Source organism: Ornithorhynchus anatinus, chromosome 2 (assembly GCF_004115215.2).
Source record: "Ornithorhynchus anatinus isolate Pmale09 chromosome 2, mOrnAna1.pri.v4, whole genome shotgun sequence".
Lineage (NCBI taxonomy): Eukaryota > Metazoa > Chordata > Mammalia > Monotremata > Ornithorhynchidae > Ornithorhynchus > Ornithorhynchus anatinus.
In genome coordinates, this window is record NC_041729.1 from 149,582,266 (window position 1) to 149,609,865 (window position 27,600).

Genomic DNA, 27,600 nt, shown 5'->3' on the forward strand with positions numbered 1-27,600 from the left:
CTTAGAACAGTGCTTGGCACAGAGTAAATGCTTAACAAATACCATAATGGTTAATCATGAGGAAACTGAGGTACAAAAAAGCTAGGTTCATTCAATCATATTTATTGAGTGTTTACTGTGGCCAGAGCACTGTATATTATTAATTATTATTGTTATTTATAAATGCTTGTGAATTGTTCCTAGCTTCTCTCTCACTCCCACCTTCACCCCCTCCCAATAGGCTTTCCCAAGCCTTTAATTTCAGCAGGCAACTGTATAGAATTAAAAGCAGAGTGGGAGGAGGAAGGGTGTGGAATTGTTAGTTCAGGAGGTCTCCCTGCCAATGTAGTTTTGTGTCACATCTGTCCCCCAACTCCAGAAGACAATGAAATTCCATGATTATGAGCCTTCCCTGCCTCTCCCATAACCCTTTATTTGCCCACCAGAAGTTCTCAGAAAAAAAAGGCCCTCAAATTAACCTGCAAAATGTTTAAGAAAATTAATACATAGTCTCAGGCTGCAAGCTCATGTGGGCAGGGAATATGTCTGCTTAGTACACTTAGCACAGTGCTCTACACACTGTAAGTGCTCAATAAATATGATTGAATGATAAATATAATCAAATAAATATGACAAATATGATTGAATGACCCAATAGTAAACCAACTTATCTATTGGTGACTGTGGCTGCCTGTTTAACCGGAGCAGGGATGGGTGGGTGGTGTCAAATGCTAAAAACCTGGCAGCTGGTGGGAAGAAACTTTAAACAATGTAATAATAATAATGTTGGTATTTATTAAGGGCTTACTATGTGCCGAGCACTGTTCTAAGCACTGGGGTAGATACAGGGTAATCAGGTTGTCCCACGTGAGGCTCACAGTTAATCCCCATTTTATAGATGAGGTAACTGAGGCCAGAGAAGTGAAGTGACTTGCCCACAGTCACACAGCTGACAAGTGACAGAGCCGGGAGTCAAACTCATGACCTCTGACTCTGAAGCCCAGGCTCTTTCCACTGAGCTACGCTGCTTCCCAATGTAACAATAGCATCCCACTCCCTTTCCCTCATTCCAGTCTAGTACTGTGCGCAGATCACCAGGAAGTGCAAGCTTAAGACAGGGAAAGGTGCAGTGGTGGCACGAGTTAAATAAAAACAACTATGCCTGTCTGGACGGCCAGAGGAGAAAGAGTAGGAGAACCACAAAGACCAGTGTTGAGGATGTATTAAGAGGGGAATGGGAATTTACAAGGAAGAATTTACAAGGAATTTACAAGGCTGGGGCTGTTGGAGGGATGGAGGGAGTGGTTGACAACAGAAAGAGGAAACGACAGTAATTTTGATACATTAAGGAAGTAATGTTCTCTACACTGTCATGGAACCATCTGCATATATAAGCCCTTTCTCTCTCTCTCTTTTTCGCTCTCTCTCTCTCTCTCTCCATATATATGTATGTATATAGCTAGAAACATGTACAGATATAAAAATATGAAAGTGAAGGATTTGGGAACTTTCAGTAGACCCTTAATTTCCACCTCCCATGGTGCAGCACAACATTGAAAATCAGTCAATTTTATTGAGTGCTTACTATGTGCAGAGCACTGTACTAAGCACTTGGGAGAGGAAATTGGTATTTGTTCAGTGCTTAATATGTGCCAGGCACTGTACTAAATGCTGGGGTAGATGCAAGATAATCATTTAACTGTATTTATTGAGCATTTACTATTGCAGAGCACTTTACTATGCACTTGGAATGTTCAGTTAGGCAACAGATAGAGACCATCCCTGACCAGTGACAGGCTCACAGTCTAAACGGGGGAGCCAGGCAACAAAACAACAAATCTAGTGGGGGAGAGTAATTATCTGTCAGATTTGAGGAGGGACAGCGTTCCAGACCAGAGGCAGGATGAGAGTGAGGGGCGGATGGCAAGATAGACAAGATCAAGGTACAGTGAGAAGGTTAGCATTAGAGGAGCAAAGCATGCAGGCTGGGTTTCAGTAGGAGAGTAGCGAGGTAGGAGGGGGCAAGGTGATTGAGTGTTTTAAAGCAGCGTGGCTCAGTGGAAAGAGCCCAGGCTTGGGAGTCAGAGGTCATGGGTTCGAATCCTGACTCTGCCACTCATCAGCTGTGTGACTGTGGGCAAGTCACCACTTCTCTGGGCCTCAGTTACCTCATCTGTAAAATGGGGATCAAGACTGAGCCTCACGTGGGACAACCTGATTACCCCATATCTACCCCAGCGCTTAGAACAGTTCTCTGCACATAGTAAGTGCTTAACAGATACCAACATTATTATTAAAGCCAACGGTGAGAAGGTTTTGCTTGATGTGGAGGTGAAAACCATGCCTTACTTACCTCAGCTGTAAAATGGGGATTAAGATTGTGAATCCCTTGTGGGACAGAGAGTATATCCAACCCAATTTCCTTGTATCCACCCAGTGCCCCAGTGTCTGGCACATGGTATTTGCTTAACAAATACCATTATTATTATTATTATTATTATTATAGATAGTCCAATTGGACAGTTTCTGGACCAAACAACACTCACTCTACTGTAGAGCAGGTATCATCACCATTTGGCAGATGAAGAAACTGAGACCTGAAGATGTTAAATGGCCTCCAGTGTGATCTTGGAAAAGTAATTTAATCTCTCTATACCGCAGTTTCCCCATCTCTAAAATGGAGACTAAGACATCTGCTCTCTCTAAAATCTCATATTATGATGTCTGAGTGGGGTCAGTATCCTGCTGATCTGATTTTCCTGTACTTTCCTCAGTGCCTTATAGAATATCTAACATGTTAAGCACACAATAAGCAGAGGCTGCTCTTGCAGCCCTCTGCTTTCCTGGAACACCTGAAGTAACTTGGCCTAGTGGATAGAGCACGGAGTTGGGAGTCAGAAAGACTTGGGTGGCAATCCCGGTTCTGCCACTTGTCTGCTGTCCTACCTCAGGCAAGTCACTTCTCCTCTCTGGGCCTCAGTTACCTCATCCATAAAATGGAGATTAAGACTCTGAGCCTTGTGTGGGATAGGACTGTTCTGACCTGATTGGCTTGTATCCAGTGTAGTGCTTAGTACAGTGCCTTGGAACAAAGTAAGCACTTAACAAATACCCAAGATCATTAGTACTATTATTATCATTTTGAACTACTGGGCTTGTGTGCACAGAGATCACCCACAAAAAGGGGGTCCCTATGTGGAAAGTTTTCCAGGTACATATTTCTGGTTTCTAGAATATTGGCCTATAAATAGTTATACACGTGCCTAAAATGTAGTAAGGAAATCGAGGATAAACATAAATATTGGATGTGTTTACGGTTCCATTTTACATCTCTGGAGTTGCTTTAAAGCTTTTCACAGTGAAATCCTAAATATGCTCTATGTTCCAAGTTGAAGGACTTAATTTATAACCAAAGATTTCATAAGAGCTGGGAAAATTTAGATCATTGTGTAATATTGTATCTAGCATAGACATGCTCATATGGAAGTTTCATAAATAGAAGTTGGATGATAATTGAGCTGTGGAAGAGAAGCATTGTAATCTATTTACAAATGTGTTGAGGCATTCAAACTGTCGGGGAAATGCCAGAAGGTCTTTTCATTTGCCAAATATCTGCATGTCAGTGGAATTTAACTCTGGATTAAAAAGAATCTTAAAATGACATCCTCAGCCAACAACCTAAAAAACAACTCTTAACCAGAAAGAACATAGAGAAGGAAGTTATTTTTTAAATGATGACATACTCTTAATCTACTCTGAATGCATGGATGCCTGATTGTTTCTGTAAAGCAAATTGATAATTTTGAGTTGATCCTGATAATTTAGCAATTTTGGGGACTGTTCAACTCAGTACTTCCTCCCAAATAGAAGGGAGATATCCAAGGAGCTTTATCTGTGTCCTGAGATGGGCCCTTCCCTCCTTTAAAGCCCTTATCAAAATCCTTTTTCTATTTATTCTGAAACTCTTTTAATTATGGATTACTTGTCTTTTTATGTCTGCTTGACTTCCCCTATTGTAAGCTCCCAAAAGCTAAGTATCATATTAATCTCTGCTATTTCCCCTGTCTTTAATTTATTTTAATGTTTGGCTGTCCCTCTAGATTGAAAACTCCTTGTTTACAGGGATCATATCTACCGCCTCTAATAATAATAATAATTAATGATTATGGTCTTTGTTAAACGCTTACTATGTGTGAAGTACCATTCTAAGTGCTGGGAGAGATACAAGGTAATCATTTTGTCCCACGTGGGGCTCACAGTCTTAATCTCCGTTTTTACAGATGAGGTAACTGAGGCTCAGAGAAGTGAAATGGCCAAGGTCACACAGCAGACAAGTGGAGGAGCTGGGATTAGAACCCATGTCCTCTGACTCCCAAACACGTGCTCTTGCCAATAGGCCACGCTGCTTCTCTGTTGTATTAAATAAGCCCAAGTGCTTAGTACAGTGGTCTACACCCTGTAAATGCTCAATTGGTGCCATTGATTGATTTTCCTTATACTTCTGCATATTCCCCGAAGACCTGCTGCAACCTTCTGGCCAAAGTAGGAGTTCAGTAAATAATTTTGATGATGATCTGCAGGGAACGTGTCTATTGACTGCTACTTTGAACTCTCCCAAGCGCTTAGTACAGTCTCTACACACATTAAACTCTCAGTAAATATGACTAATTGATGTGCAAGCATTACACATCATGTGACTGGGCAGGGGGAGGGTTTCGTCCTTTCCAGTGATCAACCCTTCCTAGTTGCCGTGGCATTCATCTCCAAAAACAGCACAGACATGGTCTCATTTTCATCCCTAGTAGTCCGTAATCTCCTTCTGGACAGGGAATATGGCTATCACCTCCATTACACTGTACTTTCCTAAGCGTTTAGTACAGTGCTCTGCACACAGTCAGTCATATTTATTGAACGCATACAGTGTGCAGAGCTCTGTAGTTAGTGCTTGGGAGACTACAATATAACAATAGAACAGATACATTCCCTGCCCACAACGGATTTACAGCCCAGAGGGGGAGAACACAGTAAGCACCCAGTAAATTCAATGAATATAAAATTGATCGATACTGAAAATTTGCTTGCCTCTTCATTTGCTTATTATAACAAATAGGACCTGTCAATCATGATTTGCCTTATATTAAGGTTTCTGGTGTCAGTCAATCAGTGGTATTTTTTGAGCACTTTCTGTCTGCAGAGGATAGTAATAAGCTCTTGGGAGAGTGCAGTACAATTCCATTCCAAGCGCTTAGTACAGTGCTCTGCACATAGTAAAGTGCTCAATAAATACTAGTGAATGAATTAATTCCGGCCAACAAGGAGCTGTGTTTGTCAACTGACAAACATTCCTGGAGTAAATGCTGAATTTTGCTACATTCCTGGAACCCCAGGAGTAATTTTCACTCGCTTCTCATATTGCTAAACTTCTAGGAAGGGATCTTGGTCAGCAAGGGATTGGTCCCTTTTCTTTATAAGTCACCTCTCGTTATTCTCTTCCAGTCTCCAAGTCTGCCCTCTCCTCCTTCCCCTCCCCCTATCCCATGGCCTGGAATGCCCTCCCAACCTCTTCACATTGACAGACGATCACTCTCCTCACCTTCAAAGCCTTATCGAAGACACATCTCCACCAAGATGCCTTCCCTGACTCGGCCCTTGTTTCCACTTCTCCTACTCCCTACTGTTCGCCCCTTGGATTTGCACCCTTTATTCATGTCATTTATACAGAAGCAGCGTGGCTCAGTGGAAAGAGCACGGGCTTTGGAGTCAGAGGTCATGGGTTCAAAACCCGGCTCGGCCATTTGTCAGCTGTGTGACTTTGGGCAAGTCACTTAACTTCTCGGTGCCTCAGTTACCTCATCTGTAAAATGGGGATGAAGACTGTGAGCCCAACGTGAGACAACCTGATTCCCCTGTGTCTACCCCAGCGCTTAGAACAGTGCTCGGCACATAGTAAGCGCTTAACAAATACCAACATTATTATTATTATTATTATGTCTCCCTCATCTCCACCGCACTTAAGTACATATCCAAAATTTTCCTGCTTTTTATTAATGTCTGTCTCCCCCTCTAGACAATAAGCTCGTTGTGGGCAGGGAATGTGTCTACCAAGTTATCTCCTGGAAGATAACCCTGACTGAGTCCTCCCCTCCTCTTCTCCCACTCCCTTCTGTGACGATCGTACTTGCTCCTTCATTTATCCTCCCTCTCTTTCCCATAGCACACATGTAGATACCTGTATATATCTGGAATTTATTCATTTACTCATCTATTCATCTATTTATTTATTTATATTATTCATTCATTCATTCAATAGTATTTATTGAGTGCTTACTATGTGCAGAGCACTGTACTAAGCGCTTGGAATGTACAATTTGGCAACAGATGGAGACAATCCCTGCCCAATGACGGGCTTACAGTCTAATTGGGGGAGACAGATGGACAAAAACAAGACAACATAGTCACGATAAAAAGATCAAGGGGATGTACATCTCATGTCTGTCTCCCTCTCTAGACTGTGAGCTTGTTGTAGGCAGGGAATATGTCGTTATATTGTACTCTCCCAAGCACTTGGTATAGTGCTTTGCACAAAGTAAGAGCTCAATAAATACAATTGCTATTATAATCACCAACTCTGTTATATTGTTCTCTTCCAAATACTTAGTACAGTGCTCTGTATTCAGTAAGCATTCAGTAAATATGATTCATTGATTGATTCCAAAGAAGTCCCTTTATTTTTCCTCACATAGCAAAGCATTCTTCTGGCATTCTTCACCTCCTGTCCCAAACCCTGAATCCTGTCTCTGCTATCTTACTGCCTTGGGTCAGGGAACTGCTGTTTTCCCAGAAAACTTAACTTCTCCTAATACCCACAGTCTTCAGTTCTAGACCCCGATTTATGTCACATTACCGTGCCCAACTTCTGCCAAGTAGGTATCATGACGTCAATAAGAATTCTGCCATCCTGACTCAATGTCATACTTCCCCGTGTAAGAGGGTACAGTCAGGGTAGTTCCACTTTCTAAAGGGCTCTCTCGAATGCTTAACATAGTGCTCCGCACATAGTAAGCATTCAATAAATACCATGGATTGATTGATTTGGGAAGTAAAAGTTGCTCCCTGAGAGTTTTTTTCACAAAACCCCCCAAATTGGCCTGGGATTATAAACACAGGTCACTACATCTAAGGTTAATACTTGTCATAGCCTCATCCCTGTAAATGAATAAATGTTGCACGTGATGATGGATTTGTCATGCCATAATAGACTGCTGCAAATGTGAGATCCAGGTAGATAAAAAAAACTAATTGTGGTATTCTTTCGTTGTGTTTTCCAGCTGGATCTTCAGGGATAATTAATAAATAGACCTTGTCAGTAATCCGGGAATTAACATTAGGAAAATGTTTCAGTATCTGCCTGTCTGTATGATAAAGATTATTTATGTGGCTCTCCAAGTACCCTTTAACATTCACGGAATGCCTTATCTCTAGCTCCAGAATGCTGTTTTTTCTGCATCCACACATTCTGGGCATCTCTGCTTATCCTCTTTTCCAGCTTTGGAGTGTTGATATTTCTCATAGCTTTCCCTGACATTCTTTAAAATCAGTGAATATAAATTGGATGGTGTTCACACAGTTAGCCTTTGTAGAAGGCCTGAAGTGAAATACTAAACTTGTTAAGTTCCAGAAGTTATAAACTCTCGATATCGCTGATAAATCTACAAGCAGTGTAAATTTAATTTGTGCTCTTTTTGCAAAGAGGGCTATAAGTCAGTGTTAGAATATGTTTACTTAGCTGTAAAAGTTTCTCATTTATATATATAATTGCTGTGATGCTTCTGCTTCCTTAAACTATTAGAAAATGTTTAAATATCCCCTCAGGAGGACAAGTTAATAAAATTTTGAATCCCATTTTGCATTTTTAATAATTAAACTTGTATAACTATTTTCCTGAGTTATTTAAACTGTTTTTACTGGTGTTCTACCATCAGAGTTTCAGTAATTTTCACCATAATAGAAGATAGCATCATCTTCTATTACAAAGGTTATATACACAAATATATATATATATATATATGTATGTGTGTGTGGTTATATAATAATGACAATATAATAATAATATTATTCATTAAGCACTTACTATGTGCCAAGCACTGTTCTAAGCACTGGGGTAGATACAAGGTAATCAGGTTGTCCCACATGGGGCTCACAGTCTTAATCGCCATTTTACAGAAGAGTTTACTGAGACACAGAAAAGTGAAGTGACTTGTCCAAAGTCACGCAGCTGACAAGTGAAGGAGCTGGGATTAGAACCACACCCTCTGACTTCCAAGCCCCTGCTCTTTCCACTAAACCAAACTGCTTCTATATATATGTATATATAATCTCCATGAATATTTTCTCAATAAATACGATTGAATGAATAAATATCTTCTGTGACTTCACTGAAAAACATGCCTGAATCATCCATATTATCATTTTAGAATATAATCTCCTGAGGGGCATTGCTTTTGCAATGTGATTTCCCAATAAATGCTAATAGATAGTATAGAACATTATTTTAAATCTTTAACTATTGGCAGTAGAACCCCTGGCTGATTTCTAAATGGCAACTCTAAATGGTCTGTTCCCTAAAGGTAACAGTGGTTGGTTAGAGGGGGCAGATTTATCGTGTTTTGCATTGAAATGATCCTATGTGAACACCGATTAGAAAATGATTTTATTATTGCCATTTAAATGCTAAATTGGCTTTTGTGGATTTATTTGTTTTTGTAGGAGGAAACGCCTGTAGTTTTATGTTCATACTTTAATCAAAATGATTGCATGTGTTTGTTATTTGTGAAGCATGAGACGTACCATATTTACTCGTGCAATTGGCCCGCCTTTTTCTGTAATTTTTGTAATGTTTTAAGATGGCTGGGGCTATTTTGAAAATACTATCTGAATTAAGCCTACCAACCTGGGGAGCTGGGGAAGAGGAAAGGGAGGGAGAGAAAGGTAAGAGGGCACTTGAAACTGTTTCTCTTCCATTGCACTCTCCCAAGTACTGCCTGGTGATCGGCATTCAGTGAAATAATCCTCTCAACTCTCTCCTCCTTCTCATCTGGATCAGGTCTATTTCAAAGAAGAAATGCCCTGTCCCCAAAGGCCAGCTGGTCTGTGTTCATTTATTCATTCAAACATATTTATTGAGTGCTTACTATGTGCAGAGCACTGTATTAGAGAAACCACGTGGCATAGTGGAAAGAGCATGGGTGTGGGAGTTGGAGGTTGTGGGTTCTAATCCCTGCTCTGCCACTGATCAGCTCTGTGACTTTGGGCAAGTCTTCTCTGTGTCTCATTTACCTCATCTGTAAATTGGGGATTAAGACTGTGAGCCCCAGGTGGGACAAACTGATTACCTTGTATCTACCCCAGCCCTTAGTACAGTGCTCGACACATAGTAAGTGCTTAACAAGTGCCATCATCATTATTATTATTACAACAATAAACAGACACATTCCCTGCCCACAACAAGTTTTTGTTATACCACTCTAACCTCTTCCCTGTACTATGCTGGTGCACACCACATTCACTGCTCACAATTATGTGGTGCAAAAAATGATCTTATATTTCCTCCTAAAAAATCGTGGCAAGAAATTATGCAGTAGAGCCAAAGATATACAAGTAAATATGGTAGGCTTGTCTTTGTTCCATTTCGATCACTGTACTTAATTATTAATGTCTGGGGAAGCCAGCTTCATAGATTTTTCCGGTAAATGGCTCTTTACTGGTAAAGCACTATGGAAGATACATTCACTTTCCAGGCCGCAGGTTGTCCTATTATTTATAATAATAAATTATTATTTATAATAATGATAATGATAATAGTATTTGTTAACCACTTGCTATGTGTCAAGCACTCTTCTAAGCTCTGGGGTAGATACAAGCTAATCAGGTTGGACCCAGTCCCTGTCCCGCATGGGGCTCACAGTCTTAATCTTCATTTTCCAGATGAGGTAACTGAGGCACAGAGATGTGAAATGACATGCCCAAGGTCACCCACAGATGAGTGGTGGATGTAGATTAGAACCCAGGTCTTTGTGACTCCCAGGCCCATGCTCTATCCAGTAGGCCAGCGTGGCTCAGTGGAAAGAGCAGGGGCTTGGGAGTCAGAGGTCATGGGTTCTAATTCTGGCTCCACCGCTTGTTGGCTCTGTGACTTTGGGCAAGGCATCTTAACTTCTCTGTGCCTCAGTTACCTCATCTGCCAAATGCAGATTAAGACTTTGAGGCACACGTGGGACAACCTGATCACCTTGTATCCTCCCCAGTGCTTAGAACAGTGTTTGGCACATAGTAAGTGCTTAACAAATGTTATTATTATTATTAGGCCATGTTGTTTCCTGGGCACATTAGTGTGACTTTCCCTCCAGAGGCTGTTTTGCCAGCAATTCCACACACAGGTTTGAGGGATTTAATTGTTTGTTTGCAGATTTGCCCCAGGTTCTGCTGATAGTAGACTGGGCAAGCCCAGAGTCCTACACAATTCCAAGGCAGAGAGAAAGCATGAGGACCAATCTGTGAGCACAATCCTTCTCTCTGGCCGTTTGATTTGTGAAGGGATTCAGGGCCCCAGAGTAGTATTTGGACCCAGTAAGAAGCCTTTTGTGGTCATGAAGAACAAAAATAGGGGTTCTAAAACAGCCCCACCTGCCCTCTGGGACCACTTTATGCACTAGAGACTTCTGACTTTTTATCTTGTAAAGGCTCAATATCTAGCATTACTCACATGTGTCATTTCCCCACTTCCCCATATTTTATAGTGGTTGCATGAAGGCCAAATGTGCAATTTGATTCTTTTCTGGTGTTCTTTTCTATCTCCAATTTAGCTATCATTGCCTGCTCGGTACCAACAGAAAAAAAAAATCCTTGAAAGTGCTCTATCCTAGTGGGAAGCCTCAGAGGAATTATTTTAAGGAGAGTGCTTTCAAAGTAAATTTATTCACCCCTGAAGTTTAGGATTGTAGGAAATTTTTATTCAGTAGGGTAGATATTACTAAGCAAGTGCATAGTTCAGATTTGTGGTATTTGGGGATAATGGCATAAAGCATTTATGAATTGCTCTAGAAGGGAAAATTGCCCTTTTTGAGTCATCTATTACAACATTGTAAATGGAGCAATAATACAGTAGTAACAGAATACCATTATTAAAATTGCAGTGTGTTCTTGATTTCAGATTTTCTCCTTCCCTTTCAGAGATGTGGTAGGGAGTGGAATGTCATTTAATCATTACAGATGCCTTGAAAGATGTGATTGTTTGTTCTTTATTTAAGTTACATAAAGGGGCCATTGAATGCCCCTGGAAAGGTTAAGTGAATTATAAGATAAGTGTAAGGGGATCCTTTTTGAGGTTCCTATTTAAGACTCTGTTCACTGATTGACTTGATTTCTCCATTTGCTCTTCAGGTCCTCCAGGCCCACCAGGGGGTGTGCGAATAGATGACGTGAGAGATACTTCAGTAGCGCTTACGTGGAGCCGTGGAACAGACAATCACAGCCCTATTTCTAAATATTCCATCCAGTCCAGGACCATTCTTTCCGATGATTGGAAAGATGCTAAAACAGGTGAGCTGCAAGAGATGCAGAATGGTCTAGTGGGAAGAGAACTGGCCTGAAAGTCAGAGGAGGTGGGTTCTAATCCTGGCTCTGCCACATCTCTGCTGTGTGACCTTGGACAAATCAGTTTATTTCTCTGTGCCTCAGATACCTCATCTGTAAAATGGGATTAAGACTGTCAGCCCTACGTGGAACAGGGACTGCATTGGAACTGATTAGCTGGTATCTACCTCAGTGCTTAGTAAAGTGCCTGGCACCTAGTAAGCGCTTAATAAATAGCACAGTTATCATCATTATTACTATTATCATTATTTTGGGAAGGAGTTTGTGGAAGCCTTCAGAGATGAATGATGAATTTGGCTTGGGTCAAGGAACAGCTTGATATGGGCAGTGAACGTGTCTACCAACTCTGTTACATTGTACTCTTCTAAGTGCTTAGTACAGCTCTGAACACGATAAGTGTTCAATCCGGGAAAGATTGCCTAAAGGCCGTACCTTCATTTCACGTAGAAGCCCACATCTCAAAGACTGTAAGCTCATTGTAGGCAGAGAATGTGTCTGTTTATTGCTATATTGTACCCTCCCAAGTGCTTAGTACAATGCTCTGTGCACAGTAAGCACTCAAAGAAGTACAATTGAATTGAATTAATTTAATATGGAAGCACCGTGGCCTAATGGAAAGAGTACATATCTGGAAGACAGGAGACCGAGGTTCTAATACTGGCTCTGCCACCTCTCTGAGGTGTGTGACCTTGGGGAAGTCATTTTGCTTCTCTGTACCTCAGTTACCTCATTTGTAAAATGAGGATTACATTCTCATTTTACAAATGAGGATTAATTCCTACCCCCTCTGAGTTAGACTGTGAGTGCCATGTGGGTTAGGGACTGTGTCAGCCTTGATTGTCTTACATCTATTCCAGTGCCTAGTACAGTCTTTGACCCATAGTAAGCACTTAACAAGTACCATCACTTATCAAATTCATAATTTAACTCTAACACTGATGTTCTCGATATTGCAGGGGTTACTTTCAATTCACTCATGGATAGTTGCATCATTGCCAGCTTTAATAGTGGCACGAAGGGTTCTGGCTTTCAAACTGGATCCCAATTCTAGGTGTTTTCTGAACTGGAAGGAATCTCACCATTAATTAGTTTCCAATCAGAACTACTCATTCATTCAATCATATATATTGCATGCTTACTGTGTGCAGACCATGGTACTAAGAGCTTGGGAAAGTTCAATTCAACAATAAACAGTGGCATTCCCCACCCACAAGGATCTTACTATGTAGAGGTGGGGAGACAGACACCAATGCAAATAAATAAAATGACAGATATGTCCATAAGTGCTGTGGGGCTGGGAGAGGGGCAGAGCAAAGGGAGCAAGTTGGGCGTCGCAGAAGGGAGTAAGAGATGAGGAAAAGTGGGGCTTAGTCTGGTCCACTCCTACAAGGGTTCTTGGATCTGACCCAAATTCTTGAGCTAGTTCCTCAAGTTGCCCCTGAATTTAAGGAGTTAGACTGGATTAAAGATAAAACAAATTAGGAGTTAGCATTCAGGTTAGGGTTAGCAGCTAAATCAGGGCTTGGGTTACATACGCTGCCCTTGGATTTAAAGGCTTCGATCCAGTCTCCAACTCTAAGACAAACTGCCGTTGGCCATGGGAATAGAGTTTGTTCTCTTTAAAGAACTTAGTAGAGTAAGTCCTCAGTAAATGCCATTGATTGAGTGGTTGATTCCTGGTGAGATGAAAGAGCCTTTTTCCAACTTCATTTGATGAATGAACTTCGCCAGTTTGGGTTTGTGTGAGTGGGATGGAAAAACTCCCAAGTGTTTATTACAGTGCTCTACACACAGTAAGCGCTCAGTAAATATGATTGAATGAATAAAAAGCATGAAAATTTGTGATTTAACCCTTTTTAAAAATAAGGCAGGAAAGAGAACATGAATACTTCTGTCACAGAGAAACAGAGAGACCCCCACATGGGCATTTCGCTTTAGCCACCTCTCTGTCTCTGAGAATTGAAGTTGCTGGCAGTGTATCTTGACCTTCCATATGAAAATTATTCTCAGTTTTATTTCAGACAAGGCAAATGGAAATGCATTTGTGGACTCACACAAATTACCCTTTCTCACTTCCATCAACATTTCTGTAATTGCAAACTAAGTTACGGTGAGAAGAGCTGACCCCCCCCAAGAAGACCCAGACCCTGTCATGATGTAGTTTCTTGCTTTCCAAATAAAGCAACCCTTTCTTCAAGTAAAAAAAAGAGAAATGTGCCTCAGTTTCCTTAACTGCAAAATGGGGATCCAATACCAATTCTCCCGACCTACTTTTACTGTTAGCCCCAGTTGGGAGAAGGACACTGTCCAGCCTGATTAACTTGTATCTACCCAGGGCTTAGAACAGGGCTTGACACACAGTAAATGCTTAAAAGAAATGTTTTATGTCTACAGATGTGTTTTGGTATTTCTCTAGTTTGTACTGCCTTTCTGGCATACTGCTCATTTGTTTAATCATCAAACGTGCATTCATTTCGGTTATATGTTTCCCACCCAAATGTAGATTGTGAAGAACAGATTAGTAGGAAGAGTACTTATTAAGCATATATTGTGTGCCAAGCACATTCTTCCAAGTCCTGGGAAAGAGAATTCATCTGGGAATAAGATGTCTTTCGGGTCTCACAATCTATGACATTAGATTTGTGGATATTAGTTTGAGTAAAGTCAGTTTCTCCCTCCCAATTAACCACAGTTGTTGTCTAAGTGAGTCAGGGTTGAACACACCTGGATAGAATATGGAACCTAGCCCTATGAGCCTCCTAGAACACCTGTGTTTTTCTTTGAAGGGGTGGGAGGAGCAGTGACAAGGTGGCTGTCTTTTTTCACCACTGCTCACTCTTGCCAACACAGAATTTTCATGGCATTAGCATTAGAGCTGATGGTAAGAAGAGTCGATTCCCCCAAAGAAGCCTCATACCCTCTTGTGTTGTAGGTTTTTTTTTTTTTGCTTTCTAAATAAAGCAGCCCTTTCCCCAAATGAAAAAAAGAGAAATGTGTCTCAATTTCCTCAAATGCAAAATGGGGATTCGACACTTGTTCTCCCTAACTACTTGTTAGCCGCATGAAGGCCGGGAACTCACTCCTTTGGTTGGAGGTAGTTGTCTATTTCCACCTAGTATCTCAGAGATTTGGGAAGTGAGTGAAAAGGGGTTAAAAGAAAGAAGGGACTCAGAATTTTTTTTTTAGCACATAACTGTATGCACAACTCTATACTCATCTGCATTAAGCAGTTGGGAAGCTTCATTTGCAGTAAAATGCATAGTACAATTCCCCCAGGGGTCTTCAGTTTAATGGGAGAAACAAGCAGAAATGATTTATTTACAAATATTGGGAGGAGGAAGTAAATAGGAGAAATAATAACAATTATTATGGTATATGTTAAGTGCTTACTATGTGCCAATCACTGTTCTAAGTGCTAGGGTAGATACAGGGTAATCAGGTTGTCCCACTTGGGGCTCACACTTTTAATCCTTATTTTACAGATGAGGTAATTGAGGCACAGAGAAATTAAGTAACTTACCCAAGGTCACACAGCAGACAAGTGGCAGAGTTGGGGTTAGAACCCACGTCCTCTTAATCACTTTGGAAGGCAGATGATTTTTACTTTTGATTTTCAATCCATTTGGGGGGGGCTTTTATTGTTTATATCATATAGTTAGGAAGTAGAATTAGTGTGAAATAGTAACTAGTTTGTAGAGAAAAATCTTAGTGAAGTGAACCTGCTGAAAATATGCAGAAGACTTCTAGTGTTTGAATAACCGACCCATCCCCAAAGTATGTACAATGAAAATGAATTATAAGCCAATTAAATATGTTTACCAGAAATGACACATGGAAACACCTGATGCAATCTTTAATATTTGAAAATGGTTACAGTATTTGACAAACGTAAAATATCTAAGACTTAAGGGAAGGGGAAGAATTTGTAAGACAGTGATGTAAAACAGGCTTACTGGATAGCAAAACAAAAGGTCTTTCTACTGACCAAAATAAATTGACTACTGAATATAACATTATTAGCTCCTACTATAATCCATCTTTGAGACTGAAAACAATTAATCAAACCTACAAATCAATCAATAATTATTAATTCAGAATTTTGAATAGCTCTTCCATATCCATTTTATAGCCATTTTTAATTGATTATAAATTAATCTATTCTCATTTACATTGGGATAAAAATATCATAAGTATTAGAAGATCATTCTTTTTCATTTAGCTTCTTTTTGTTCTCATCAGTAGCTGACCCTGCTATTTCTCAAAAAACTCTGTGATCTAAATATTTGTGGGTTTGCCAAAATATGTGCCTTCATATGGTCAATGAAATTGTTTTGTCTATTATTGTCTTTATTGTGTAAAGGTTATATTTATTGCATTAGGACAAATATTCCCTTTTATACATTCCTTCCTGTTGTATTTTGGGAAGCAGCAAGGCATAGTAGATAGTGCTTCTTTTAAAATAATCAGTAGTCTTTTTAATGGTACTATTAAGCATTTACTATCTGTCAAGCATTGTGCTAAGCACTGGTGTAGATACAAGACACAAGTATAAACAGCCACTATCCCACACAGGGCTCCCAGTAGAAGAGATAAGAAAGACAGGTACCTCAAAGAAATTTTATAGTTGAAAAAAATGATTTCCCAAACATCAAACAAAAGGCAGAGCTGAGTCTAGGGTCTAGTATTTCCTGACTGGCCCTCCACTGCTCTTGGACTGAGAAGCAGCATGGCTTGGTGGATAGAACACGGGCCTGGGTGTCAGGAGGACCTGAGTTCTAATCCCAGCTCTGCCACTTGTCTGTTGTGTGGCCTTGGGCAAGTCGCTTAACTTCTCTGGGCCTCACCTACCTCATCTGTAAAATGGGGATTAAGAGTGTGAGCACCATGTGGGACAGGGACTGTGATTAACTCGTATCTATCCTGGTTCTTAGAACAATGTTTGGCAGAGGGTAAGCGCTTAACAAGTACCATTGTGATTAATGCTCTTTCCACTAGGCATGCTCATTCAACATTTTGGGATATGGGGGTAACATGTTCTATATTTTAATGCCCTTTCCATCACTGGATCTTATGTTTCCTGAAAGGAAGGCGGAGTCCTGCGTTTGAAAAGAAAAGCAGGAGAATGATTGTTTGAAAAATACTGATCGCCTTATCTAAATATGTGTTGTCTGAGAACTTCTGGTGTCCCACTAGACTGTAAGCTCCTGTTGGGTAGGGAATGTATCTGTTATATGGTTATACTGTACTCTCCCCAGTGCTTAGTACAGTGCTCTGCACAGAGTAAGTGTTCAATGAACACAATTATCTGGTTAACTCACTGATTGAGTAAAAGATGGGACACTACTGAAGAGATTCCACTCACTATATTCCTTCCCTCATGTTACCAATCAATTATTATAGTTAAATGTTAATTTACTGGTCGCCTAGTGTCACTACCTATATGGGAGTCAAAAAATGAAATGTTTGAAGTAGTTGTTATGGAAAATAGGAAAATGTTACATCTGTACTTAAATTGTTCAGTGAATACTGGCCTGATTTAGTTATCTTGTAACTTGTAATTGGTACTATCAGTAGGCCATGCTGCTTCTCTAGGCTTGTTGGTTACTAAATCATGTCTGCAGAGTAATTGGTGGATCCCAAAGTGGAATAATCCAAGCCTAGGAATTGGACTGGCCAAAATAATAATCCATCAATCATATTTATTGAAAGCTTACTGTGTGCCACGTATTGTTCTAAGCGCTTGGGACAGTACAATACAACAGACTTGGTAGGTGTCAATAAAAATAAATACATTATAGATAGGTACTTAAGGGCTGTGGTGCTGAGACCAGAGTGAATATCAAGTGCTTAATGGGTACAGATCAAGTGCAATGGAAAATGCAAAAGGGAGAGGGAGTAAGGGAAAACATGGCGTAATCACCAAAGGCATTTTGGAGGATGTGACTGAAGGTGGAGAGAGTGTTGGTCTCTCTCTTTCGGAGGGGAAGGGAGTTCTAGGCCTGAGGAAGGATGTGATGAGAAGAAAGGAATAGATAAGATTGAGTAGGTGAGTAGGTTGACATTAAAGGAGCTAAGTGTGTGGGTTGGGTTGTAGTAGGAAATCAGCAAGGTAAAGTAGGAGAGGATGAGCTGATTGAGTACCTTAAAGTCAGTGTCAAAGAGTTTCTTTTTGTGCAGATGTGGATGGTCAACCACTGGAGTTCTTGAGGAATGGCAAGAGATAGACTGACATTTCAGAAAAATTATCTGGACAACAGAGTGAAGTATGGACTAGAGTGGGGAGAGACAGGAGACAGGATGGTCAGCAGTGAGGAAACTTATGCAGTAGAATAGGCAAGAAATAAGTTCTTGGATCGGCCTCCTTAAAGTGGAAAGTTGTGGATTTTAGTGATGTTGTGAAGAAAGAACCTACAGGCTATGGTTACAGATTGACTATGTAGGGTGAATTAGGGATAAGTCAAGATAACACTGATGTAATGGGCTTGTGAGATAGGAAGGGTACAGTGGTGGGAAAGATGGGGGAGGGCAGATTTTGGTAGGGAAGATAAGGAGTTCTGTTTGAGAGATAAATTAAGTATGAGGTGGCAGTGGAACACCTAGGTAGAGATATCCTGAAGGCAGGAGTAAATGCAAGACTGCAGAGAAGAGAGGTCAGGGTTGGAGAGGTAAACTTTAGAATCTTTCCAGTAGAGATGGGAGTTGACGCCATTAGAGGAAATGAGTTCTTCAAGGGAGTGGGTGTAGATGGAGAGAAGATTGGGACTGAGAACGGAGCTTTGAGGACCTCCCCACCCATAGTTAGGCGGTAAGAGGCAGAGGAGTAGCCTGCCAAAGAGACTGAGAATGAATGGCCAGAGACATCGGAGAAGAGCCAGGAGAGGGCAGTGTCAGATAAGCCAAGGTTGGATATTGTTTAAAGGAGAAGGATGTAAAAGGCAGGTTAGGGTCTAGGAGGATTAGGATGGAGTAGAAGCCATTGAGGGAGGCAAGAAGAAAGCCATTAGTGATTTTTAGAGAGGGCAGTGTCCGTGAAATGTGAGGATCAGAAGCCAGATGTGAAGGGTTCAGGTTGAGAATTAGAGGAGAGGAAGTAGAAGAAATGCGGGTAGACAACTCGCTCGAGAAATTTGGGAAAAATGGTAGGAGGGAGATTGAGCGATAAGTGGAGGGAGCCCTGGGGTCCAGGGAGGTTATTTTTAGGGTAGGGGAGACGTGAACATATAGAGCAGTGGAGAAAAAGCCATTGAAAAGTGAATGCTTGAAGATGACTGTTAGAGAAGGAGGACTGTAGGGGGTAGGTGTTTTGATAACTTGTGAAATGATGGTCAGAAGCACAGATGGAGTGGGTAGATTTGGAGAGGAAGTGAGAGATTTCCTCGAGATACTTCTGGGAAAGATGGGAGAGCCAAAGAGGTGCAGAAAGAGGGATGGACTGGAGAGGGCCAAGGAGGATTTTATGGCAATAACTCACGATGGTTTCAATTTTATCAATAAAGTTAGTGCCAGGTCAGTAGGGACAAGAGATGGGGATGGGAAGGGGGGCAGGGTGTTAAAAGTGGGAAAAAATGTCTGGAACGGCCTCCGTGGCCAATGCACATGGGAGTGCATAGGATGGAGAAGTATTGTTGTTTGGATAAGATGAGAGTTAAAGTAGGTGAGGATCAGTTGAGATTTCCACCGGCAGCACTCCTCAAATCATATACAGGAGCAGAGGAAACATACTATGGAGGTGATTGGGGGTTAGTGGTATTAGATAGGCATCCCTATGACAGGACAGTGAGAGAGTTGAGTTAAATGGAAAGAGAGCTGTTGAGGGTGTCGATTTGTGCATTGAGAAGGTAGTTTGTATGGAGACCCAGTGGAGCATGATGACTTTTAAAATTGGAGAGAAGCATTGTAGTTCAGTGGAAAGAGCCCCGACTTGGGAGTCAGAGATCATGGGTTCTAATCCTGCCTATGCCACTTGTCGGCTGTGTGACTTTGGGCAAGTCACTTCACTTCTCTGGGCCTTGGTTACCTCATCTGGAAAAGGGGGATTAAGACTGTGAGCCCCATGTGGGACAACTTGATTACCCTGTACACCCGCAACGCTTAGAACAGTGCTTGGCCCATAGTAAACACTTAACAAATGCCATTATTATTTTTATTATTATTATTATTCAAAAGAATGTAGGTCTTTGTGAGCTAACAAGACAGATTAGAGAGGAGTGTGTGTGTTGGAGAGAAGGCAGGTCAGGAGGCTGTGGTTGGAAAACGGAATTTCAAAGTCAGAGAGGGTAGAGATTATGTGGTGACTAGAGATCATTCATTCATTCATTCAGTCGTATTCATTGAGCACTTTGGGAGAGTACATTAAGACAATGAACAGACATATTCCCTGCCCACAATGAATTTACACTCTAGAGATGATGAGATGGTGCATGAGTCTGAGTGGGTGTGGTGGGGTGAAGCAGGAGAATGAGAGAAAGTGAGCAGAGGAAGGGTTGTTGGGAACATCTAACACGGATCTTGAATTCCCCAACAATGAATTTAGGGATGGAAAACGAGAGAAGATATTAAAGAAAGAGATCAAAATGGTTCAGAAATTTGCAGGACTTAGAGGAGAGGTGGAGGGGTATGTGACCATAAAGAGTAAATGGAGTGGGTTGTTGAGGTAGGTGTGGACTTCAAAAGAGGAAAGTAGAAGGTTGGGGGAGGTGGAATGGTGTGAAAGTTGCACTGAAAAGCAAGAAGGAAGCCATCTGCCTTCCAGTGAGTTTGGGGAAGTGGGAGAAGATGAGGTCCCTTTGACCAGAGTAACAGGGGAGATAGTAGTGTGGTATCTAACTCTGTGATTCAGAAGTTAGTCATTCCCCGAAACCTGGAAATCAGAATTCATTTTACAAGGCAATAGCACCAACTATTCTAAATTTATTCCCTCCAGTGTGTAATTTGTGCTAATTTTAGAGCGGGGAACTTGTAGGCATTAATAAGGCAGGCTAAAATGTTTTATTCTCCCTTATGACAGCAGTCCACTCGAGTCAAATCCCTATAATTATTCTGAATCACAGCTAGGAAACATACCAAGTTTCCCACATTTTGAATTGCAGAATTTGAGTGGTGGCCAAACGGTATGTGACAGAAGGGCAGGGAAGAAGAGGTCACAGTTTGAATCATGCATAGGCTAGTCCTAAACTTCAGAAAGGCACAAATCTTAGTTAAGCAACCAAATATTGTTCAGTCATAGGAGAAGACAAATCAACATTATCAGAAATAGAATAGCACCCTATAAACTCAATACCAGACCATTTCTGGACCAGCCCTTTCTATCCATAGCCCTGAGTAGATCATCCCCTCCTGCTGGAATAGGAAAATCCCAGTGTTGTTCAGTGGATAACCTTTTCTATCTGATCAGAGATTGATCTGAGCTGACAGTGAGGCCTAGTAGATAGAGCCCAGGCCTGGGAATCAGGAGGACCAGGGTTCTAATTCTGCCTCTGCCACTTGTCTGCTGCGTGACCTTGAACGAGTCGCTTCACATCTCTGGGTCTCAGTTTCCTCCTCTGTAAAGTGGGGGTGAAGACTGTCAGCCTCAAGTGGGACATGGACTGAGTACAATCCGAATAGCTTGTGTATCTACCCTAGTACTTAGAACACCGCCAGCACATAGGAAGTGCACACCAAACACCATTTTTAAAAATCACTGGATCAATCAGTCGATGGTATTGAGTGCTTATTGTGTTCAGTACTAAGTGCTTAAGACAGTACAATGCAACAGAGCTGATAGACACATTCCCTGCCCACAAGGAATTTACCAGACTAGAGAGTGAGACCAGACACTATACTAAATTATGACTGTGTATGAACAAGAGAAGGGAAAGATAAAAGACAGGGTGATCAGTGAGGAAGCTGATTCAATAGTCAAGGCGGTATATGATTAGCGCTTGGATCAGCGTAGTAGCATTTGGATTAGAGAGGAGAGGGTGGATTTCAGTAATGTGAAAGTAGAACTGAAAGGATTTCGTGCCAGATTATGCTTAGTACATAATACTGCACATAGTAAATGCTTATTAATGCTCAAGAAATACAACTGATTGATTGGGTTGACTCTCCGACCATGTGGTAGGAAACTGTCTCAGCACAGACAGGGCATTAATTTCATTTAAAGGACGTGGTTTATATTTAGAATGGGACTGTCTACAGGTGAACATAGTTAAAGATGGTTCATTATCCAGTGCTTTAGTTGGAGAGGGTCACACCGAAAGACAGCATGGCCTAGTGGAAAGAGTACAGGACTGGGAGACTGGGGACCTGCCCCATTCTTAATGTATGACCTTGAACAAGTCACTTAACTTCTGTGTGCCTCAGCTTCCTTATCTTTACAATAGGTGTAAGATAACTGAATTCGTTACCTCTGAGATTTTGATCCCTGCATAGGACAAAGACTGTCAGATATGATATATGATTTTTTTCTTTTGAAATTTAGAGAGTTTTGTTAGTGGTATCATTCTTTGAGTATTACCAAAAATTGTACCTTAATTCTTCCATCCAAATACAGTCCAACTGGTTTTCTGTAATTTATTTTAATGTCTGACTCTCTCTCCCCCTCAGGTCTATAAATTCCTTGTGAGCAGATAATGTGTCTACCTACTGTAAAATGTACTCTGCCAAGACTTTAGTACAGTCTCTGTACACAGTAAACACTAAATAAATATTTTTGATTAATTGGTTAGGACTGGTTGTAATAATCTGTCATAGTTGGTCGTCGCCTCTCCTGCTTAACTGATCAGTTCTCCAATTAGAACATCCTATATTATTAACTTATTTTCCTCACAGATAGAATTATTCTCTATAGGAGCCAGTTGTCTTCCCCAGAGGGGAAAACAGCATGCCTAGTGGATAGATTATGGACAATTATGGACATGGGAGTCAGAAAGACCTGAGTTCAAATTCTGGCTCCGCCACTTATCTGCTGTGTGACCTTGGTGAAGTCACTTAACTTCATTCAAAGCAGCATGGCTCAGTGGAATGAGCATGGGTTTGGGAGTCAGAGGTCACGGGTTCGAATCCCGGCTCTGCCACTTGTCAACTGTGTAACTGTGGGCAAGTCATTTAACTTTTCTGTGCCTCAATTCCCTCATCTATAAAATGGGGGTTAAGACTGTGAGTCTCACGTGGGACAACCTGATTACCCTTTATCTACCCCAGTGCTTAGAACAGTGCTCTGCACATAGTACGCACTTAACAAATACCAACTTAATCATATTTACTGAGTGCTTACTGAGTGCGGTAAGCGTTTGGAAAGTACAGTTCAGCAACAAAGAGAGACAATCCCTGCCCACCACCAGCTATCTCTATGCCTCAGTTACTTCATCTGTAAAATCGTGATTTAGATTGTGAGTCCCATGTGGGACAGGGACTGTGTCCAGCCTGATTAACTTGTATCTACCCCAGTGCTTAATACAGTGCATGACACATACTAAGCCCTTAACAAATACCACACACAAAAAAATAAAAGGGACAAATCGAAAGCAAAACTATGACCAAGTATTAGGACCAAATTTTAGCCTTTCTTTGACACTTCCATTAATTGTATTTAACATTCCTTTTTAGAGCCTCCAAATATTGAAGGAAACATGGAAGCAGCCCGCGTGGTAGATTTAATCCCCTGGATGGAGTACGAATTCCGCATAATAGCAACCAACACACTGGGGATAGGAGAGCCCAGTACACCGTCCAACAAAATTAAAACGGAAGGTGCCGGTACGTACATGCAAATTACCAAATCATAGTCATGTTTGCCAGTTGCTATTCTTCCTTTTTAGACAGCTGGTGTAATTGTTGATAAAGAATGGGAAAAGGATGTTTTCTGAACTTTTCTGAGGACTTCCCTGACTAAACCCTCATTTCCCCTACCCATCCTTCCCTCTGTGTCAATGCTGTGCTCAGGTCTGTACCATTTTAGTACTTACGGTTCTTATGTACCTATCCTTACCCTCTGCCATTTCCCTCTCCTGCAATTTATTTTGATGTCTGGACCCTCTTCTAGACTAGAAGCTTCTTGTGGACAGGGATTGTATTTACCAACTCTTTTGTAATGTACTTTCTCAAGCTCTTAGTACCGTGTTCTGCACACAGTGGGTACTTAGTAAAGAGCACTGATTCATTGACTGATCGAATAATATTTGAAATGATGACAAAGTGGTCATCTTGGTTTCTACACTTCACACTGAAGTATTCTGATATGAAAACAGATCTAAGGTACCATTAGTTTTTTAATAAACCATTAAGACTGTTCTCTAGTTGGAAACAGTGAAATTATTTGCATAATTTAGACAAAATGCTGCTGGTATAATGACACAATGGATCATTTGTCAAACCATGCTTCCAAAGACAAAAGTGTTCCATTTTCCCAAGGTTTTACAAAGCTTTTCTTGCCCTTCATAGATACAGGCTGTTACATTTTAACAGTTTCGGCAACTTTTCACTTAGAACAGGGCTCAGCACACAGTAAGCACTCAATAAATACAGTTGACCAACTGACTCTTAGAGTGCTGATAAGGACTAAATGTTGATACTAAATGGGAAATATCCTTCATGTGTTGAATTGTTATTCAGGAACTCCATCTGCCAACATACTCTACTTTCTTATCCCTCCAGGAAGTATTTTATAAGAACTTTAAGCACAAATGAAGCAAGTCAAACATATTCTGCATTTGGAAATATACAGTACTATGAGAGTGCAGCGCTCCTTGGGAGACACACAATATTAAGTTTAAAACCGATAATTTTGGCATTTCACTAGTATCCTAAATGTATTCTAGAGCATTTCACTTCCTGGGATCAAAGTATGTATTCAACCTGGCCAGGGAGATACAGTGTTCAGAGCTTAGCTATTTGTGAAGACACTCTACTTGCTCTTAATTATGTTTTTTCCCTGTTCCACCCTTGCCCCTCTGTCTCTCAGAATGACTTCTTACCTGGTTTTACTCTGAGCACCATCATTATCTTGCCTCCATTTAAACTCTGGTATTATTCCAAATATTAGTCCCACTAAATCTGCTCTATAACTGAATCCCCATAGGTCCCTGAGGGGAATTGTTAGCTAGCTACCTTAGCACATATTAAAAAGTAATTAAAAGGAACCTGAATGATAATAATAATGATGGTATTTTTTAAGCACTTATTATGTGCCAGACACTGGGGTAGATACCAGGTAATTCAACCATTTATTCAATCATATTTATTGAGTGCTTAATGTGTGAAGAGCACTGTACTAAGCACTTGGGAAGTACAATTCAGCAACAAATAGAGAGAATCCTGCAGAAATGCTCTGGGCATGTCACTCCCCTCCTTAAAAACCTCCGCATGAAACAAAAACTCCTCACTCTAAGCTTCAGGGCTCTCCATCCCCTTGCCCCCTCCTACCTCACCTCCCTTCTCTCTTTCTACTGCCCACCCCATACGCTCCACTCCTCCGCTAATAATAATAATAATGTTGGTATTTATTAAGTGCTTACTATATGCAGAGCACTGTTCTAAGCGCTGGGGTAGATACAGGGTAATCAGGTTGTCCCACGTGGGGCTCACAGTCTTCATCCCCATTTTACAGATGAGCTAACTGAGGCACAGAGAAGTTAAGTGACTTGCCCACAGTCACACAGCGGACAAGCGGCGGAGCCGGGATTTGAACCCATGACCTCTGACTCCCAAGCCCTTGTTCTTTCCACTGAGCCACGCTGCCTCTGCTGCTCACCTCCTCACTGTCCCCCATTCACGCCTATCGTCGACCCCTGGGCCACATCCTCCCGCTGTCCTGGAATGCCCTCCCTCCTCACCTCTGTCAAACTAACTCTCTTCCCCTCTTCAAAGCCCTACTGAGAGCTCACCTTCTCCAAGAGACCTTCGCAGACTGAGCTTCCCCTTTTCCCTCTGCTCCCTCTGCTCCCTCTGCTCCTTCTGCTCCCTCTCTGCTCCCTCTCTGCCCTCTGTTCCCCCCCCCCTTCCCCCCCTTCACCTATCCTCAGCTAAGCCTCCTTTCCTGCTGCTCCTCCCCATCCCCCTTCCCCTCCTCTCAGCACTGTGCTCATTTGATAGATTTTTATTACCCTATTTATTTTGTTAATGAGGTGTACATCCCCTTGATTCTATTTATCGTGATTATGTTGTCTTGTTTTTTTCTGTCTCCCCCGATTACACTGTGAGCCCATCATTGGGCAGGGATTGTCTCTATCCGTTGCTGAAATGTACATTCCAAGTGCTTAATACAGTGCCCTGCACATAGTAAGCGCTCAGTAAATACTATTGAATGAGTGAATGAATGAATCCCTGCCCACAACAGGCTCACAGAATCAGGTTGGACACAGTCCCTGTCTCACATGGGGCTCACAGTCTTAATCCCCATTTTACAGATGAGGTAACTGAGGCCCAGAGAAGTGAAGTGACTTGTCCAAGGTCACACTGCAGACAAGTGGCAGAGATGGGATTAGAAACCATGACCTTCTGACTCCCAGGCCCGGGCTCTATCCACTATGCCATGCTCCTTCTCTAAAGCACTTGAGTGATCCATGTATCTGTCTGTCTGTGGTTTATGACATTCAAAGAGGTCACTAATGGTGAGGCTCACTTTTGAGTTTAAGTGAGGCCAAAGGAAAACAATGTGAGAACTCAATTTTACCTCCTTGTCTCATGTTTGTAGCAAAACTTTGGCTCTAAGAGAGTGACTCCCTTATGGATATCAATGCACCAATTTTTTCATGGCATCTGTTAAGTGCTTACTATGTGCTTGACATTGTACCAAGCATTGGGGTAGGTGACAGCTAACCAGGTTGGACACAGTCCATGTCCCATATGGGGCTCACAGTCTTAATCCCCATTTTACAGATGAGGGAACTCAGGAGAGGTTAAAGAGACTTGCCCAAGGTCACAAAGCAGATAAACGGCAGAGCTGGGATTAGGGCCCAGGTCCTTCTGACTCCCAGCCCTCTGCACTATCCACTAAATGCTTGTGCCGTGCTGATCAGAAGTTGACTCATTTTCCCTTTCCCACCTCGCTTTTGGTTTCCCAGTGTTAGTTCTTCATACCGCAGCTGTCTAAGTCTCCTGTTGTCCCTCATTCTCTAATCGTGTTTTACGTTGTTTAGCTGTGTTACGGTGAGCCTACCTTCAATGCCAGGACACTGACTATTCCACAGAACTTCATTATTCTTGAGCTTTCCTTGATACCTAATATTGAGGAAAGTCCATTAGGGGTGCTAATGGAACTGCATGGGAAGCATGGGAGGTAGCATGCCGTGGTGGGAAGCAGCATGGCGTAGTGGATAAAGCACGGGCCTGGGAGGCAGAAGGTTATAGGTTCCAATCCCGAATCCACCACATGTTTGCTGTGTGACCATAGGCAAGTAAGTCACTTCACTGCTCTATGCCCGTTACCTCATTTGTAAAATGGGGATTGAGACAATGAGCCTCGCATGAGACAGGGACTATGCCCAACCCAACTTGCTTGTATCCACCCCAGCCCTTAGTACAGATAAGTATATAGTAAGTGCTTAAGAAATACCAGAATTATTGTAGAATTAATATTATGACAAACTACTCAAGGAACTGATGTGATGGTCCAGTTCTCAACCATGGAAAAAATTGGATTAAGCTCACTTTTCACCAGATCCCTCTCCCTTCTGCTTTGTTTATGCACTTGGATCTGTGACCTTTGGGCATTTGGTATTTGCCCCACTCTCATGCCCACAACACTTATGTACATATCTATAAATCAAAATATATATATTCTTTATTTTCATTATTGTCATTCTCCCCCTTTAGACTGTGAACTCACTGTAGACAGGGAACATATCTGTTGTATTGTACTCTCCCAAGTGCTTAATACAGTGCTTGGCACACAGTAAACAATGATAATAATAGTATTTGTTAAGCACTTACTATGTGCCAAGGCCTGTGCTAAGCATTGGGGTAGATACAGTGTTCTGCACACAG

At 41.5% G+C, this 27,600-nt stretch overlaps 1 protein-coding gene across 5 annotated transcripts in view; it reads left to right on the top strand.

The window, feature by feature from the left end:
- Nucleotides 1-27,600, top strand: part of CNTN1 (contactin 1) — a 484,199-nt gene that overhangs the window by 370,749 nt on the left and 85,850 nt on the right. For all 5 annotated transcript variants that reach the window (XM_029058335.2, XM_029058336.2, XM_029058332.2 and 2 more), the window contains 2 exons: nt 11,419-11,577; nt 23,224-23,373. In XM_029058335.2, coding sequence (XP_028914168.1) covers nt 11,419-11,577; nt 23,224-23,373 — 309 coding nt within the window. The remainder of the gene's footprint in view (nt 1-11,418; nt 11,578-23,223; nt 23,374-27,600) is intronic.